The sequence below is a fragment of the Mustelus asterias genome, unplaced genomic scaffold (assembly GCF_964213995.1).
Source record: "Mustelus asterias unplaced genomic scaffold, sMusAst1.hap1.1 HAP1_SCAFFOLD_84, whole genome shotgun sequence".
Taxonomy (NCBI): domain Eukaryota; kingdom Metazoa; phylum Chordata; class Chondrichthyes; order Carcharhiniformes; family Triakidae; genus Mustelus; species Mustelus asterias.
This window is the reverse complement of record NW_027590138.1, coordinates 382,961-399,923: the sequence shown is the minus strand read 5'-3', so window position 1 is coordinate 399,923 and position 16,963 is coordinate 382,961. Positions and strand designations below refer to the sequence as shown.

The following is a 16,963-nucleotide window of genomic DNA, read 5'->3' as shown; positions in this document are numbered from 1 at the left end:
CTCCAGCTGCTGTCTGCAGACTGACAATAAAACCAATGGGTCTTATTGGGGGTGTTGGGGCCTCCAGCGGGTGTTTGTGAATCCTCCCCGCCCACCTCCCAGGGTTTCCTTCCTTCCCAGAGATCAGAGTCCTCATTGATTTGAGGCCAAAGTGTAACCTCTTATTTATTGTCCCCCTCCCCCATCCTCTGATGTGAACCATCCTCCAGTGGCTGAGCCAGGATGGGGCCGTTAACCTGGGCCTGTTCCCGGGAGGGAGGGAGAAGCCCCGCAGCTGCAAACCAGGGAGCTGACAATGATTCTGAAGGGTTTGCGGATCCACAAAGTGTTTCCAAATCCTCCCAGCCACCGCCTAACGCTGACTCCGCTTCTCCGGGACAAACAAGCGCCAAGGACAGCAATGACACTGCGCATGCTCCACATCACAATGCCCGGGGACTGATTGACGGCAGCTCCGGACCAATAGGAAGAGGGGGCGGGGCTGGAGGACCGAGCGGGAGTGGCTGGTCCTCCAACCAATCGGAGTGAATGAGGGGCGGTACCTGAAGCATGCGCAGTGCGGGTGAACCAGATAAACCTGTTGGACTTTAACCTGGTGTTGTTTGACTTGTTGCTGTGTTTACCCCAGTCCAACGCCGGCATCTCCACATCAGTGCGGGTAATGGCAGACGGCCGGTTTTAGTTTGGACGCGAGATCAATACAAGGTAGAGGGCGGCGTGCGGGGAATGATAAATGTGGCGGGTGGGTGAGAGGCTTTGTAAACATGTTGTTCAAACCCAAACCCCGGAAATGAACTTCCCGGTCCCCCCCTTTGTACCAAATGGAGCGGCAGCTTGTAGTGTTAGACCCGGGCTGACTGCCGCCATTGAGGCTGCATGTGGGAGGCCGGCAGGGATTGTGATCGGAGAGGGAAGCCCTGACGTCACAATGGAATGGGTGAGGGTGTGACGTCACAATGGAACGGGAGGGAGAGAGTGACGTCACAATGGAATGGGTGAGGGTTCCAGATGAGCTGAGACTGGGCTGGAGTCGGGCGATGTCACTGACATGTGACCCGGTGGCACAGTGGTTAGTGCAGCTGCCTAACAGCGCCAGGGACCCGGGTTCAATTCCAGCCTCGGGTCGATGTCTGTGCAGAGTTTCTACATTCTCCCCGTGTCTGTGTGGGTTTCCTCCGGGTGTTCCGGTTTCCTTCCACAGTCCAAAGATGTGCCGGTTAGACAGATTCATAGAAATCATAGAAACCCTACAGTACAGAAAGAGGCCATTCAGCCCATCGAGTCTGCTCCGACCACAATCTCACCCAGGCCCTACCCCCATATCCCTACATATTCTACCCGCTAATCCCTCTAATCTACGCATCCCAGGACACTAAGGGGCAATTTTAGCATGGCCAATCAATCGAATCTGCACATCTTTGGACTGTGGGAGGAAACCGGAGCACCCGGAGGAAACCCACGTAAACACGAGGAGAATGTGCAAACTCCACACAGACAGTGACCCAAGCGGGAATCGAACCCAGGTCCCTGGAGCTGTGAAGCAGCAGTGCTAACCACTGTGCTACCGCGCCGCCCCTGGCCATGATAATTGCCATGATAATTTGGCCATGATAAATTGCCACTTGGTATCAGGGAGATTAACAGGTAAATATGTGGATAGGGCCTGGATGGGATTGTTGTCAGTGCAGGCTCGATGGGCTGAATGGCCTCCTTCTACACTGTATTTTATTATTCATTATTATTCATTAATTACTATCAATGCTTCTTTGAATGAAGGTGGTCTTGATGATGATGTGGACATGTGGCTGGAAGCTCATCTTGGGATGAACTATTTCACCCTGGTTGTGAACAGCCTGGTTCAGCCTCAGATAGTTGCCAGGAGGAGAGATTAAGTTGTTGGCGAGGGAGTGGAGTTTGTAGTGGGGACTGAACACAATGGGTTCAGTCTTCCCAGTATTTATATGAAATAAATTTCTGTTCTTTCAGTACAAGTCAGAATAGTGTGCGAGGGAGAGGGGAAGCTGTGCATGTGCAGGGGAGAACCCACCCTCTGATCTTCATGCTGAGGTGTTGACCAATGGGAAGAGTTGGAGGACCGGAAGGACTCTGGTCTTCCAGCCAATCAGAGCGTGGGCTTTGTGTGAATGAAGATTGATCTTCAGACAGACTCAAACTTCCCCCTGTCGCCAACATCTGTGAGTAAAACACTTTATTTTCTCCCCCTTTCCATTTATTTTCTCATTCTGGGGGAAATTGGGGACTTGCAGCAACTGAAGGGAGAGGAAGTGAATCCAGGGAGGCTGCAGACTCTGGAAAGGTTGGCCCAGGTTTCTCTCTCTCTCAAACCAGAAAATGATCCATTTCTGCCCACTGTTTGCTGTTAGCCAACCTTCTATCCACGCCAATATGTCATCCCCACAGCATGAATTTTTATTTGCTGCAATAACCTTTGATGTGGCACCTCATCAAATGTCCTCTGGAAATCTAAGGACAGCGCATCCACCGGTTTCCCTTTATCCAACTCCCGATGGGGAATTTTAGAAAATTGAACAACACATCAACTACCTCACTCTTTTAAGACCAGAGAATGAAGCCCAGCAGGACCCGAGGACTCATCAGCCCACAGCTCCAACAGTTTGCTGAGGACCACTTCCCTGGGAATTGTGCTTGTTCAGAGTTCATCCCACACTTCTGTTTTCTGATTTCCAGCTGTTTCTGAGTTTTAACTGTATCCTCTATTGTGAACACCGAGGCAAAATACTTGTTCAATTCATCTCCCAGCTCCTTATTTTTCATTATCAATTCCTGGACTCACTTTCTATTAGACAGTTAAGAAATGAGGTGGAGCAAGTGACTGAAGTGTCAGTCAGGGAGCACTATTGGGAGCACCAATAGTTTCAAAATAGTTCTGGAAAAAGATAGGACAGGTCCACAGGTCAAGGCCCTAAACTGGAGCAGGGCCACTTTTGTGGGCATTAGGCAGGATCTAGCAGATGTCGATTAGGTGAGTTCGTTTGAAGGGAAAGGAATGACTGGCAATTGGGAGGTTTTAAAAGTGTGATATCAAGAATCCAGGGGCAGTATATTCCTGTTAAGATGAAGGGAAAGAATGGTAAATTTAGGGATCTCTGGCAGACAAGGGACATTGAGGCTCTGGTCAGGTAAAAGAAGGAAGCATACATTGGGTTTAGGCAATCGGGGACAAGTGAATCACTCTGACTATAAAAAGTGTAAGAAAATACTGAAGAGGGAAATCAGGAGGACAAAATGAGGGTCTGATATGGATCTGGCTGGTAAGATTAAAGAAAATTCCAAGAGGTTCTATAGATATATTAAAAGTAAACGGGTGGCTCGAGAGAGAATAGATCCCCTTAAAAATCAGTATGGCCATCTGTGTGTGGAGCCACAGGAGATGGGTGAGATTTTTAATGAATACTTCTCCTCTGTGTTTACTGCGGAGAGCACCATGGGTGCTAAAGAAATAAGGGAAACAAGTGGTGATGTCTTGGGCACACGCATGTTACTTGGGAGGAGGTATCTGCAGCCTTATAAAAGCAAATTACTGCGGATGCTGGAATCTGAAACCAAGAGAGAAAATGCTGGAAAATCTCAGCAGGTCTGGCAGCATCTGTAAGGAGAGAAAAGAGCTGATGTTTCTTGTCTCGACGACCCTTTGTCAAAGCTCTGAAACATCAGTTCTTTTCTCTCCATACAGATGCTGCCAGACCTGCTGAGAATGGGAAGAGAGTGTGTGGAATGGAGATTTACAGCTTTTGGGGAATGAGAGAGGAAAGAATGTTCCATAGAAATTGTCTGTTCTGAATTTCTATCCTGTACTGACACTGATGACTTTTGGAAACACATTTTACAGGATATTGAAAGAGGAATCACAGGCCGAAATCTCAAACGTCACGTCTAGACGTGACAGAGTCATATTCCTTGGGACCTCAATATCATCGGACTTTGAATCCAGAAGGAGAAATGATTGTCCAGTCTGTCGATTTGAAAAGATTTGAAATGTCAGTGTGAGTGAAAAAACATCAACACTCTGACACACTCGAGTGAGAGTGTTCCAATGCACTGACTAAAGAGCTTTAACCAGTTACACAGTCTGAATAAATATCACACCATTCACAGCGGGTAGAGACTGTAATCTTGTTCTGTGTGTGGACGAAGTTTCAACGAATTGTTCACTCAATAGAAAGGTCAGGACACCTGCACCATGGAGAAACCATGGAAATGTGTGGACTGTGGGAAGAGATACAGAGCCCCATATAAGCTGGAAGCTCATCGGCGCAGCCACACTGGGGAGAGGCCGTTCACCTGCTCTCAATGTGGGAAAGGATTCAGTCAGTTATCCGACCTGCAGAGACACCAGCGAGTCCACACTGGAGAGAGGCCATTTACCTGCTCTCAATGTGGGAAGGGATTCAGTCAGTTATCCGACCTGCAGAGACACCAGCGAGTTCACACTGGGGAGAGGCCATTCACATGTTCCCAGTGTGGGAAGGGATTCGCTCAGTCATCCAACCTGCTGACACATGAACGAGTTCACACTGGGGAGAGACCATTCACCTGCTCTCAGTGTGGGAAGGGATTCACTCAGTCATCCCACCTGCAGTCACACCAGCGAGTTCACACTGGGGAGAAACCATTCACCTGTTCTCAGTGTGGGAAGAGGTTCACTCGGTCATCTGACCTGCGGACACACCAGCGAGTTCACACTGGGGAGAGGCCGTTCACCTGCTCTCAGTGTGGGAAGGGTTTCAGAGTTTCATCCCGGCTGCTGAGACACCAGCAAGTTCACGAGTGATTCCAGGGGTAGGATTCTGCTGTTATTGTTTCTGCTCTCAGTTACATCCAGGACTGCATTTTGTTCATTCTCACAGTTGGTCAATGGGGAGGGTCAGAGGGTTTCTTTGTGCTGGACTGGCTGGTCTCAGCCTCCAGTGGGCTGATGCTCTTTGAGTCTTTTTGCGAATACCTGGTTTCAAATGTCACAAGGATAACAGAGAGACAGGGTGTTAGGAAGTTTAGAGATATTTAGTCAGAAGAAAACAGAGGTTGGCAGTGCAAAGGTACATTTCTGAATGGAGGGCTGTGACAAGTGACATTCCTCAGGGATCAGTGCTGGGACTTTTGCTGCTTGTAATATATATAAATGATTTGGAGGAAAATGGAACTGGTTTGATTGGCAAGTTTGTGGACGACACAAAGGTTGGTGGAATTGCGGATAGCGATGGGGACCGGCAGAGGATACAGCAGGATATAGATCAGTTGGAGACTTGGGCGGAGAGATGGCAGATGAAGTTTAATCCGGACAAATGTGAAGTAATGCATTTTGGAAGGTCTAATACAGATGGGAAACACACAGTAAATGGCAGAACCCTTTAGAGTATTCATAGGCAGAGGGATCTGGGTGTACAGGTACACAGGTCATTGAAAGTGGCAATGCAGGTGGAGAAGATAATCAAGAAGGCATACGGCATGCTTGCCTTCATCAGCCGGGGCATTGAGTTTAAAAATTGGCAAGTCATGTTGCAGCTTTATAGAACCTTAGTTAGACCGCACTTGGAATCTAATGTTCAATTCTGGTCACCACACTACCCGAAGGATGTGGAGGCTTTGGAGAGGGTACGGAAAATATTCATCAGGATGTTGCCTGGTGTGGAGGGCATTAGCTATGAGGAGAAGTTGGAAAAACTTGGTTTGTTCTCACTGGAACGACGGAGGTTGAGGGGGGCGACCTGATTGAAGTCTACAAGATTATGAGGGGCATGGACAGAGTGGATAGTCAGAAGCTTTTTCCCAGGGTGGAAGAGTCAATTACTGGGGGCATAGGTTTAAGGTGCGAGGGGCAAGGTGTAAAGGAGATGTACAAGGCAGGTTTTTTACACAGAGGGTGGTGGGTGCCTGGAACTCGTTGCCGGGGAAGGTAGTGGAAGCAGATACGATAGTGACTTTTAAGATGTGTCTTGACAAAAATATGAATAGCATCGGAATAGAGAGATATGGTCGCCGGAAAGGTAGGGGGTTTTAGTTCAGACGGGCAGCATGGTTGCTACAGGCTTGGAGGGCCAAAGGGCTTGTTTCTGTGCTGTAATTTTCTTTGTTCTTTGTTCTGTTTGGAACATCCCAAATGCCCATCCAATTTCCTTTTTAATTGTTTATTGTCTCCACTTCCTCCACCCGCGTAGGCAGCGAGTTTCATGTCATTACCATTCGCTGCATCAGAATATTCTTCCTCACATCCCCCCCCCCCCCCCCCCCCACTCCACATCTCTGATCCAAAACAAGAAATCTGTGTCCCCCTCATCCTTGGCACATCAGCTAATGGGAACAGCTTTTCTTTGTCCACCTTATCTAAACCTGTCAGAATCTTGTCCACCTCTATCCAATCTCCCTTCAACCTCCTTTGCTCCAAGGGGAACAACCCCAGCCTGACATTGACAATAAAGAACAAACCAACAGAATACGTTACTGTCTGAAATCAAATAGGAATGTTTAATTTCTGTTTTAAAGACATTGTGAATATATTGTCCTGGACAATAAAGGAATTTGAATAACTCACCTTGGGTGTGGTTGAATGGAATATATCAATCTGATATCCACCTACAGTCCAGTGAAAGTCTGGAATGTGTAGCTGGAAATCCCTCCCTAACAGCACTGTGGGTGTACTGACACCTCAGGCATTGCAGCAGTTCAAGAAGGCAGTGTTGGGTTTGACCACGGCCGAGGCAGCTACATACAGCCACATATTCTGTTATAATTGAAGGACTGCAGATTGAATGTGAAGCATTATGGGACTGGACTATCTTGACCACATTCCTGTGACTGCTCAGTTTCTGCAATCACGGACCATTAAAGCTGCTTAGCAGGGCCCTGACAGAGGACCTGGTGAGAATATTTACTCAGAATGAGTGAGAATTAAACTTATTCCAGGACTGGTCAGCGGCTGAGATTCCCGAATCTGTAAAAAGGGGATCTGACCAATCATCAAACAGCAGTAGGTAGTTGGTTCAGAAGTTAAGAAGCGTTCTCAGGCATCATATCAATTATTTTATCATAAATTTGTGAGGGACTTGTGACCTGATAGTCGGTGAAGTGACGGTATACTCCAAGTAGCACTGGACTGAAAAGCGGATCTCTGAGAGTAGATTCTAATGGTTCTAATCCTACCATTCGATGGAACAAAAAAAAGTTTGAGTGATAATAGAGGAGAATTAAGCATCTTGTATCTTATTTTAATTAAGGAGTTGTGAACTTGTAGTGCTCTGTTGCTTTAAGAAGCTATAGCTGCGAGAGAGAGAGAATGCTGAGGATTCATTGTTTGAAATTTACGAGCTGTGAGAATCTGTGTGTTTTGTTTGTTTTATGTGGATGTTTGTAGATGTGTTTTATCATTGTTTTGGGCTACATTTGTTAAGGTTTATCTTTCTGGGGATTTAATCTTATTTTGAGTCTTTAATTAAAGGTATTTTTGGAAGTTTAAAAACAGAACCACAAGAACGCTTTGGGAATTCATTTGGTCATTGTTGTAAAGCACATGCTAAGGTTTCTCTGCTTGTGTGTGGATGATATTTGTGGTTGAAAGCTTCAAGCTTTGAGGATTTCTGTCTGTAATTTAAATCAAACAAATTTTAAAAACGAAGTGTAATTAATAAAGATTTTTTTTCAAACTCTATGACCATGGAACCATATTTACTGGCCAGAGACAGGATTCCAGGATATTTTACTAAACATGTGGGAATTTTAATCCGGATACAATTCACACATTTAAGAATGAGAGTTTTAATTTGTCATGCTTAGTTACAATTTGAGACATGTGAAATGACTCTGACCAATCCTGTACTGGATTGATCTTTGGTTAAACTTCCTGTCAGAGTTGAGAGGGTTGGCTTATGAGGAGAGACTGAGTGGACTGGGACGATACTCATTGGAATTCAGAAGAATGAGAGGAGCACTTGTAGAAACATATAAAATTATGAAATATAGTACATCTAAAATTATGGGAATAGATTGGAAGCAGGGAGGTTGTTTCCACTGGCAGGTGAAACTCGAACTGGGGGGCATTGCCTCAAAATAAGGGGGAGCAGATTTAGGACTGAATCAAGGAGGAACTTCTTCATCCAAAGTCTGTTTATTTATTATTTATTAATCACAAATCAGGCTTACATTAACACTACAGTGAAGTTACTGTGAAATTCCCCGAGTTGCCACACTCCGGCGCCTTCTGTGACATTCCCTGCCAGTGCTTGTTGAATGTTTTTAAGGCAAGGATAGATAAATTCTTGAACAGTAAAGGAATTAAGGGTTATGGTGAGCGGGTGGGTAAATGAAGCTGAGTCCACGAAATGATCAGCCATGATCTTATTGAATGGCGCAGAGAACGTGAGGGGCCAGATGGCCTACTCCTGCTCCTAGTTATTATGTAAGGTCAAAAGATTTATTCCTGACACAATGAAAAGGGAAATTCTGGAATTGGATACTGAAGAAAAGAGTTTAAAAGGAGAGATTATTAAATAGAAATGTTTCCCAGACCGTGTGGTCATTAGATTAAAACAAAGGAAGGGTGCTGACGTCCATTCGAGAACTTTTAGTCCACCCCTTTTCAAACTAAGGGAGTCTATGTACAAAGAAAGCCCAAGCTAAGGTGGTCTGGAAAACATCATGATGGGGGCACCAATCTGTTCATGAGCTGATCACAAAGCCCCATGATGCCCAGATACTAATTTCATTGGACCGATATATAATGTATGTAATCTATCACCATTCTGATTGGATTGTGTCCAGCTGGGATGGGCTGAGTAACTGGATATGAATTGATGATATTCTTTGTTGGGTGGAGTTGCACATGGTCAGCCCCTGTGGCTTCTCCCCGCTGGCGTAACTCAATAAACTGTTTGTCAATTGAATCAGGCTTGAGTGTTGAATGATTCTTCTGAGTTCATTCCCCAAAACACACTGGGTACATTACCACTGGAGACCAGGTATCGCCAAAAACTTCAGACAATACAAAGACTCAAGAAAGCCAGTGTCCCAGTTTAAAGACACATCTTTTATCTGACCAACAATCGAAGGGAGAAATTATTGGACAGTGTAATGCCTCTCTCGAAGAGAAGCATCCTTATTTCTTCAATAACTCTGACATACAATGCTTCGGCTGGATCAATTATACATTCTTCATCAGAAATTCTCCTGCCTTTCATTAGGTGTGAACAAATCATTTTCTATACAAATAAATCCTTAATTACACGTCATATACTTTAGCCAATTGCATTTTATCCTCTGACACAATGGGATTTAATGATCAGTAGAATCCAGACACTTCATCCCCCTATTGCTTAGCAACGCCAGACGCTTAGCTACAAAGGTCAGAGTTAATGTTCCCACTGGCTCTTACTCTGCCACTGGCCAAACCAGACAAATGCACGTTCTCATGTCTGAGAAGACACTGTCTTATCTGGACAGTGTGAATCAATCCTATTCATGAAGCTGCCTTGAGAACCTTTCTGTTAGAAACTTCGCTGATAAAGGTTGTCACATTCTGTGGCTTCATTGTTCTGAAGAATGTAGCCTGTCTGTCAGTGTCCCTGTACCATCATGCCTTGCAGCAGCCTGCCTTTGGCTAAAGTTTACAATTGCTTTTAAAAATACAGCTCACATACATTTTAAAATCAGAAAATTCATGTTTAAATCAGAATTAATTGTATAAATCTTTTACTACGTTCGTGTGTGTAGACTGTTCCCTTGTTCGCTTCTGTGTCTGATTTAGAGTCATTTAACTCAATGCTGGTAGTTCTGTTAGTGTCTGAGATGCCTCATGGTTTAAAATTTCTCCAACCTATTAGGAATTTTCTCCAACAGTTTGCCATTGCGGAGCTCGGAGTACAGCACTTGTTTCGGGAGTCTTGTTTCGGGGCTTGCGGACAATGTGGCCCGCCCATCACAGCTGGTCAAGTGTGACCAGTGCCTCGATACTGGGGATATTGGCCTGGGAGAGGACACTCACATTGGTATGCCTATCCTGCCAGTGGATTTGCAGGATTTTGTGGAGGCAACGTTGGTGACATCTCTCCAGGGATTTGAGGTGTGTGCTGTACATTGTCCATGTTTCTGATGGATACAGGAGGGCAGGGACCACGGCTGCTCTGTAGACCATGAGCTTGGTGCTGGATTTGAGGTCTTGAGCTTTGAACTCTGTTCCTCAGGCGTCCGAAGCCTGCACTGGCCCATTGGAGTTGATGCTGGATTTCATCGTTGATGTCTGCCCGTGCCGACAGGGGGCTCCCGAGGTGTAGGGCTCACCGTGGATCTTGATGGTCAGGAGGGGAGTTGTATTGGGCTGCGAGAGAACCTTTGTTTCCCGGATGTTTAGTCAGAGGCCCATTCTCTCATCTGCCTCAGTGAATGTGTTGACAATAGTTTGTAGATCAGACAGACATCTTTTTCATTCATTTGTGGGACATGGTATCACTGGCTGGCTAACATTTATTGTAAGGAGTCTATCAACACCAGGTTAAAGTCCAACAGGTTTATTTGGTAGCAAACGCCACTAGCTTTCAGAGCGCTGCTCCTTCATCAGGTGAGTGGGAGATCTGCTCATACACAGCAAACAGGGCACATAAAGACACAAACTCAATTTACAGAACAATGAATAATGATTGGAATGCAAGTCTTTACAGCTAATCAAGTCTTGAAGGTGCAGACAATTTGAGTGGAGGGAGCATTAGCACAGGTTAAAGAGATGTGTGTTGTCTCCAGACAGGATAGCCAGTGAGACTCTGCAGGTCCAGGCAAGCTGTGGGAGTTACAGATAGTGTGACATGAACCAAGATCCCGGTTGAGGCCGTCCTCGTGTGTATGAGCTGTGTATGAGCAGATCTCCCACTCACCTGACGAAGGAGCAGCGCTCCGAAAGCTAGTGGCGTTTGCTACCAAATAAACCTGTTGGACTTTAACCTGGGGGTGTTGTTCGACTCCTTACTGTGTTTACCCCAGTCCAACGCCGGCATCTCCACATCATAACATTTATTGCCCATTCCTAGTTACCCGAGGGCAGTTGAGAGTTAACCATATTGCTGTGGCTCTGGAGTTACATGTAGGCCAGACCAGGTAAGAACAACAGATTTCCTTCCCTAAAGGACATTAGTGAACCAGATGGGTTTTTCCGACAATCGACAATGGTTTCATGGTCATCAGTAGATTCTTAATTTTTTTTATTGAATTCAAATTCCACCGTCTGCCGTGGCGGGATTCAAACCCGGGGTCCCCAAAATATTAGCTGAGTTTCTGGATTAATAGTCTAGTGATAATACCACTAGGCCATCACTTCCCCCCCCCCCAGAGTCTGCATACTGCAGCCTGATGACTGAGGCTGGGCTGGTCTTGGTTCTGGCCTGGAGGGGTGGGACATTGAAAGCTTCCCACTGGTCCAGTAGGTTAGCTCGACTCCAGCAGGGAGCTTCATGGTGCTGGGGTGGAGTGTTGCTGCGGGGAAGGTGGGGATGAACGTTGGTGCAATGACGCAGCCCTGCTTGACCCCAGTTCGCACTCGTACTGGTCGCCTCACCATAGGAAGGACGTGATTGCACTGGAGGGGGTGCAGAGGAGGTTCACCAGGATGTTCCCTGGGATGGAGCAGCTGAGCTATAAGGAGAGACTCGATAGGCTTGGATTGTCTTCTTTAGAGCAGAGAAGGCTGAGGAGGGACATGATTGAGGTGTATAAGATTGTGAGGGGTATGGACAGGGTGGATAGGAAGCAGCTGTTCCCCTTAGTTGAAGGGTCAATAACGAGGGGGCATCATTTTAAGGTGAGGGGCAGGAGGTTTTGGGGGATTTGAAGAAAAATGTTTTCACCCAGAGGGTGGTGGGAGTCTGGAATTCACTGTCTGGGAGGGCAGTGGAGGCGGGAAAACTCACAACCTTTAAAAAGCACATGGATGAGCACTTGAATGTTTTGACAGTTCAAACACCATCAGCCAAGTGCTGGAAAATGGATGAGTGTAAATTTAGTATAGTTTTGTCAGTGCAGACTCGATGGGCTGAAAGGCCTCTTCTGTACTGTATGACTCTATGACTTGTGAACTCGCTGGTGTTTCTGCAGTCGGGATGACTGAGTGAATCCCTTCCCACACACGGTGCAGGGGAATGGCCTCTCCCCAGTGTGAACTCGCTGGTGTGTCCGCAGGGCAGATGACGATCTGAATCTCTTTGTGCAGTGAGAGCAGCTGAAAGGTCTCTCCTCAGTGTGAATGCGCTGGTGGGACATCATTAGCTGAGAGCTTTTGAAATCCCTCCCACAGTCAGAGCATTTAAAGGGTCTCTCTTGGGTGTGAGTGACATTGTGCCTCAACAAGTAGGGCAACTGACTGAATCCTTTCCCACACACAGAGCAAGTGAACGGCCTCTCCCCAGTGTGAACTAACTGGTGTCTCCGTAGGCCTGATGCCACACTGAATCCTTTCCCACACACAGAGCAAGTGAACGGCCTCTCCCCAGTGTGAACTCGCTGATGGCTCTGCAAATCAATTAACTGAGTGAATCCCTTCCCACACACAGAGCAGATGAAAGGTCTCTCCCCAGTGTGAAATCGATGGTGTCTCTGCAGACTGGATAACCGAGTGAATCCTTTCCCACACTCCGAGCAAGTGAACGGCCTCTCCCCAGTGTGAACTCGCTGGTGTCTCTGTAAATCAATTATCTGAGTGTATCCCTTCCCACACACAGAGCAGGTGAACGGCCTCTCCCCAGTGTGACCGCGTCGATGAATTTCCAGCTGAGATGGAAAACTGAATCCTTTCCCACAGTCCCCACATTTCCACGGTTTCTCCATGGTGCGGGTGTCCTTGTGACTCTCCAGGTTAAACAATTAGTTAAATCTCAAACAGAACACGGGTACAGTCTCTCCCGCTGTGAATGCTGCGATGTATTTTCAGGCTGTGTAACTGGTTAAAGCTCTTTCCACACTCAGTGCACTGGAGCACTCTTACTCGGGTGTGTGTGTGTCTCGGTGCTTTTCCAGTCACACTGAAATTTAAAATCTCCTGAAGCAGACAGAACAGAGAAACATTTCCATTCTGGATTCAAAGGTCGATAATATTCAGGTCCCGACGAATTGAGGCCTCTGTCAGATGTTGATGTGACATTTGGTTTGAGATTTCTGTCTGTAAATCCTCACCTTCTGATATCCTGTAAAAGGAATTTACAAAAGTCATCACAGTCAGTACAGGATAGAAATTCAGAACAGACAGTTCTAGTTTCTATGGAACATTCTTTCCTCTCTCATTCCCCAAAAGCTGCAAATCTCCATCCCACACACTCTCCCTCAATTCTCACTCTGCTGTATCTAATATTCACCCTCCCAATTCTCCTGAAGGTGCTGATTGAGGCTGATTGACAGATCCATGCTCACTGCTTCCTGCCCTGGACACAGGGAGCTGAAAATCTCCATGCAGGCTGCCAGACAGATGTCTATAATACTGGATAAAAGTGTAATATACAGGACATTATTTGAATTGTGATAGAGCAGGTATTTGAGGAAGATTTATACTTGGGTAGGGAGAGCACATGATCTGGAACTCGCTGCCCATAAGGACGGTGGAACAGAAGATGAATGGGAAAGACATCCCATGATATAGTGGGATCTGGAAAGCAGAATTTATTTCCCTTTCCAAAAGAGAAAATGCTGGAAAATCTCAGCAGGTCTGGCAGCATCTGTAAGGAGAGAAAAGAGCTGACGTTGAGGCCAGATGACCGTTTGTCAAAGCTATTTCCCTTTCTTTCCTCCTCTGCCACCGCTCTGCCTCGTCAATAAGACATTGGGACTCAGAGGGTTGATGCAGTTTGATGGACAAGTTGTCTCCATTCTGAGCAATGGGGAACAAGCTCCTCCCAGTCATTGACAATATTACCCCCTAAAACCTAAAATTTAGAATCCTAAAATGTGTAGGTTAGAGGGATTAGTGGGTAAATGTGTGGGGGTAGGGCCTGGGTGGGATTGTGGTCGGTGCAGACTCGATGGGCCGAATGGCCTCCTTCTGCACTGTAGGGTTTCTATGTTCTACTAAAACGATGCCGGCCTGCGCATGCGCCTTGTTGCATATTGCCCCCAATAAAGATGGCGGCCATGAACACGGCCCGAACATGAGGAGCTGCGGTACCGCTCGGTGCAAACTGGGTCCGTGAAGCTCTTTACCGAGGTTCACCGCTTACACAACCTGCTTACGCAGCGTTTCCGTCCACCCGCGAGATCCCTCGCCCCCTCCGTACCGTCAATCACCGCTAACCTATCTCCGAGCCGAAAAAACAGCCCCGTCTCCGTCGCCATTACCCACACTGCGCATGCCCCAGTCAGAGCGGGCTCCGCCCCTCATTCAGTGTGATTGGTTGGAGGACCAGCCTCTCCCGCTCGGACCTCCAACCGCGCCCCTTCTCTTCCCATTGGTGCGCGCTGCCGTCAATCAGCCGGGCATTGTGACGGTAGCTTGCTGTTTGTCCAATAATCACAATGAGAGAGTCTCAGTGTAACAATGACACACACAGGCTTCAATACAATCAGAGTGGGGATGGAGCACAGAGACAACACAGCAAAGCACTGACTTACTCTGAGTGTAACAATGACACACACAGGCTCCAATACAATCAGAGTGGGGATGGAGCACAGAGACAACACAGCAAAGCACTGACTTACTCTGAGTGTAACAATGACACACACAGGCTCCAATACAATCAGAGTGGGGATGGAGCACAGAGACAACACAGCAAAGCACTGACTTACTCTGAGTGTAACAATGACACACACAGGCTCCAATACAATCAGAGTGGGGATGGAGCACAGAGACAACACAGCAAAGCACTGACTTACTCTGAGTGTAACAATGACACACACAGGCTCCAATACAATCAGAGTGGAGATGGAGCACAGAGACAACACAGCAAAGCACTGACTTACTCTGAGTGTAACAATGACACACACAGGCTCCAATACAATCAGAGTGGAGATGGAGCACAGAGACAACACAGCAAAGCACTGACTTCAAAACAGAAAATGCTGCAAAACCTCAGCAAGTCTGACAGCAACTGTGGAGAGAGATTCCATGATGTGGAGAGAGATTCCATGATGTGGAGATGCCGGCGTTCGACTGGGGTAAGCACAGTAAGAGGTCTCACAACACCAGGTTAAAGTCCAACAGGTTTATTTGGTAGCACAAGCCATAAGCTTTCGGAGCGCTGCTCCTTCATCAGATGAGTGGGAGTTCTGTTCACAAACAGGGCATATAAAGACACAAACTCAATTTACAAAATAATGGTTGGAATGCAAGTCTTTACAGGTAATCAAGTCTTAAAGGTACAGACAATGTGAGTGGAAGGAGCATTAAGCACAGGTTAAAGAGATGTGTATTGTCTCCAGCCAGGACAGTAAGTGAGATTTTGCAAGTCCAGGCAAGTCGTGGAGGTTACAGATAGTGTGACATGAACCCAAGATCCCGGTTGAGGCCGTCCTCATGTGTGCGGAACTTGGCTATCAGTCTCTGTTCAACGACTCTGCGTTGTCGTGTGTCGTGAAGGCCGCCTTGGAGAACGCTGACCCGAAGATCAGAGGCCGAATGCCTGTGACCGTTGAAGTGTTCCCCAACAGGAAGAGAACACTCTTGCCTGGTGATTGTCGAGCGCTGTTCATTCATCCGTGGTCGTAGCGTCTGCATAGTCTCCCCAATGTACCATGCCTCAGGACATTCCTTTCCTGCAACCTATCAGGTTGACAACATTGGCTGAGTTGCAAGTGTATGTACCATGTACCTGGTGGATGGTGTTCTCACGTGAGATGATGGCATCCGTGTTGATGATCCGGCACGTCTTGCAGAGGTTGCTGTGGCAGGGTTGTGTGGTGTCGTGGTCACTGTTCTCCTGAAGGGTGGGGAGTTTGTGAGACTTACAGAGAGATTCTAGCCAACATTTCGAGTCTGGATGACCCTTCGTCATGGATTGGCTTGATTTACTTACTCTGGATGTAACAAACACAGTGTTTATTCCAATAATAAGTCAGGCTGCAGTGTGTCAGTGAACACAGTATTGGATCCAATGTAATGACAGGACAGACGGTAGAGAATCCCTACAGTGCAGAAGGAGGTCACTGAGCCTATACCAACAACGATCTCACCCCCAGCCCTATCCCTGTAACCCATGTAGTTATCCTGCTAATCCCCGACACTGAGGGCCAATTTAGCATGGCCAATCAATCTAATCTGCACATTTTTGGAGTGTGGGAGGAAACAAGAGCACCCGGAGGAAACCCACACAGATACAGGGAGAATGTGCAGACTCCACACAGTCAGCTGAGGCATGAATTGAACCCGGGTTCCTGGCGCTGTGAGGCAGCAATGCTAACCACTGTGCTGCCAGGCTGCCTGTGTTTTAAGAAATCTCATTAAAATCTGGAACTCAGATGGGGATATGGGTTGGTGTTTGGTGGGAATCAGATTTACAGAATTTCAGAATGGATTCCTGCAATAGCAGCAATCCAATTGCTATATGTTGGTAAGACTGAGGGAAGTATTTAAAGTGGAGACCATCGGTGTGTTTAAAGGTCGTGATGGAATTTATGAACTGAGAAAATATGTGAGAGCAAAGAAATCAATCTAGAAAATTGTAGTCACTTCACGTTGTTCCAGGAGAAGTGGCGTCTGGTTGTGGAGATGTCAGGTTTTACACAGCACATGGTCATTCTGAATGGAGAATCTCTGAGTTGTACAATTCACATCATTCAGGAGCCAGATTGTCTCCTCAGAAAGAGGAAGGTTTCTGTGACACCAATGGAAAGCAACAGACACACTCACAGACACCCTCACACACAGTCTCACACCGTGCAAATTATCTCCTGTCACTTTATTGTTTTTAGTCGTTTTGAAATAAATCCTGAATGAACTATAAAATAATTCATAAGTACTTGTTGAGATTCC

General features: G+C 46.6%; 3 protein-coding genes across 3 annotated transcripts in view; 1 reads left to right on the top strand and 2 right to left on the bottom strand.

Annotated features, from left to right (window-relative positions):
* The window catches only part of LOC144483888 (uncharacterized), a 435,358-nt gene that overhangs the window by 94,534 nt on the left and 323,861 nt on the right, over positions 1 to 16,963 (bottom strand). The window lies entirely within an intron of this gene.
* Positions 1 to 16,963, top strand: part of LOC144483897 (uncharacterized) — a 151,135-nt gene that overhangs the window by 110,487 nt on the left and 23,685 nt on the right. Inside the window, 1 exon segment of the mRNA XM_078202476.1 lies at positions 4,202 to 4,809. Coding sequence (XP_078058602.1) covers positions 4,202 to 4,809 — 608 coding nt within the window.
* Positions 11,033 to 14,334, bottom strand: LOC144483874 (uncharacterized). The gene is made up of 2 exons (XM_078202450.1): positions 14,274 to 14,334; positions 11,033 to 13,193 (listed from the first exon to the last, which is right to left on the bottom strand). The coding sequence occupies exon 2, from the start codon at positions 12,835 to 12,837 to the stop codon at positions 12,076 to 12,078; it is 762 nt and encodes a 253-aa protein (XP_078058576.1). The 5' UTR covers positions 12,838 to 13,193; positions 14,274 to 14,334; the 3' UTR covers positions 11,033 to 12,075.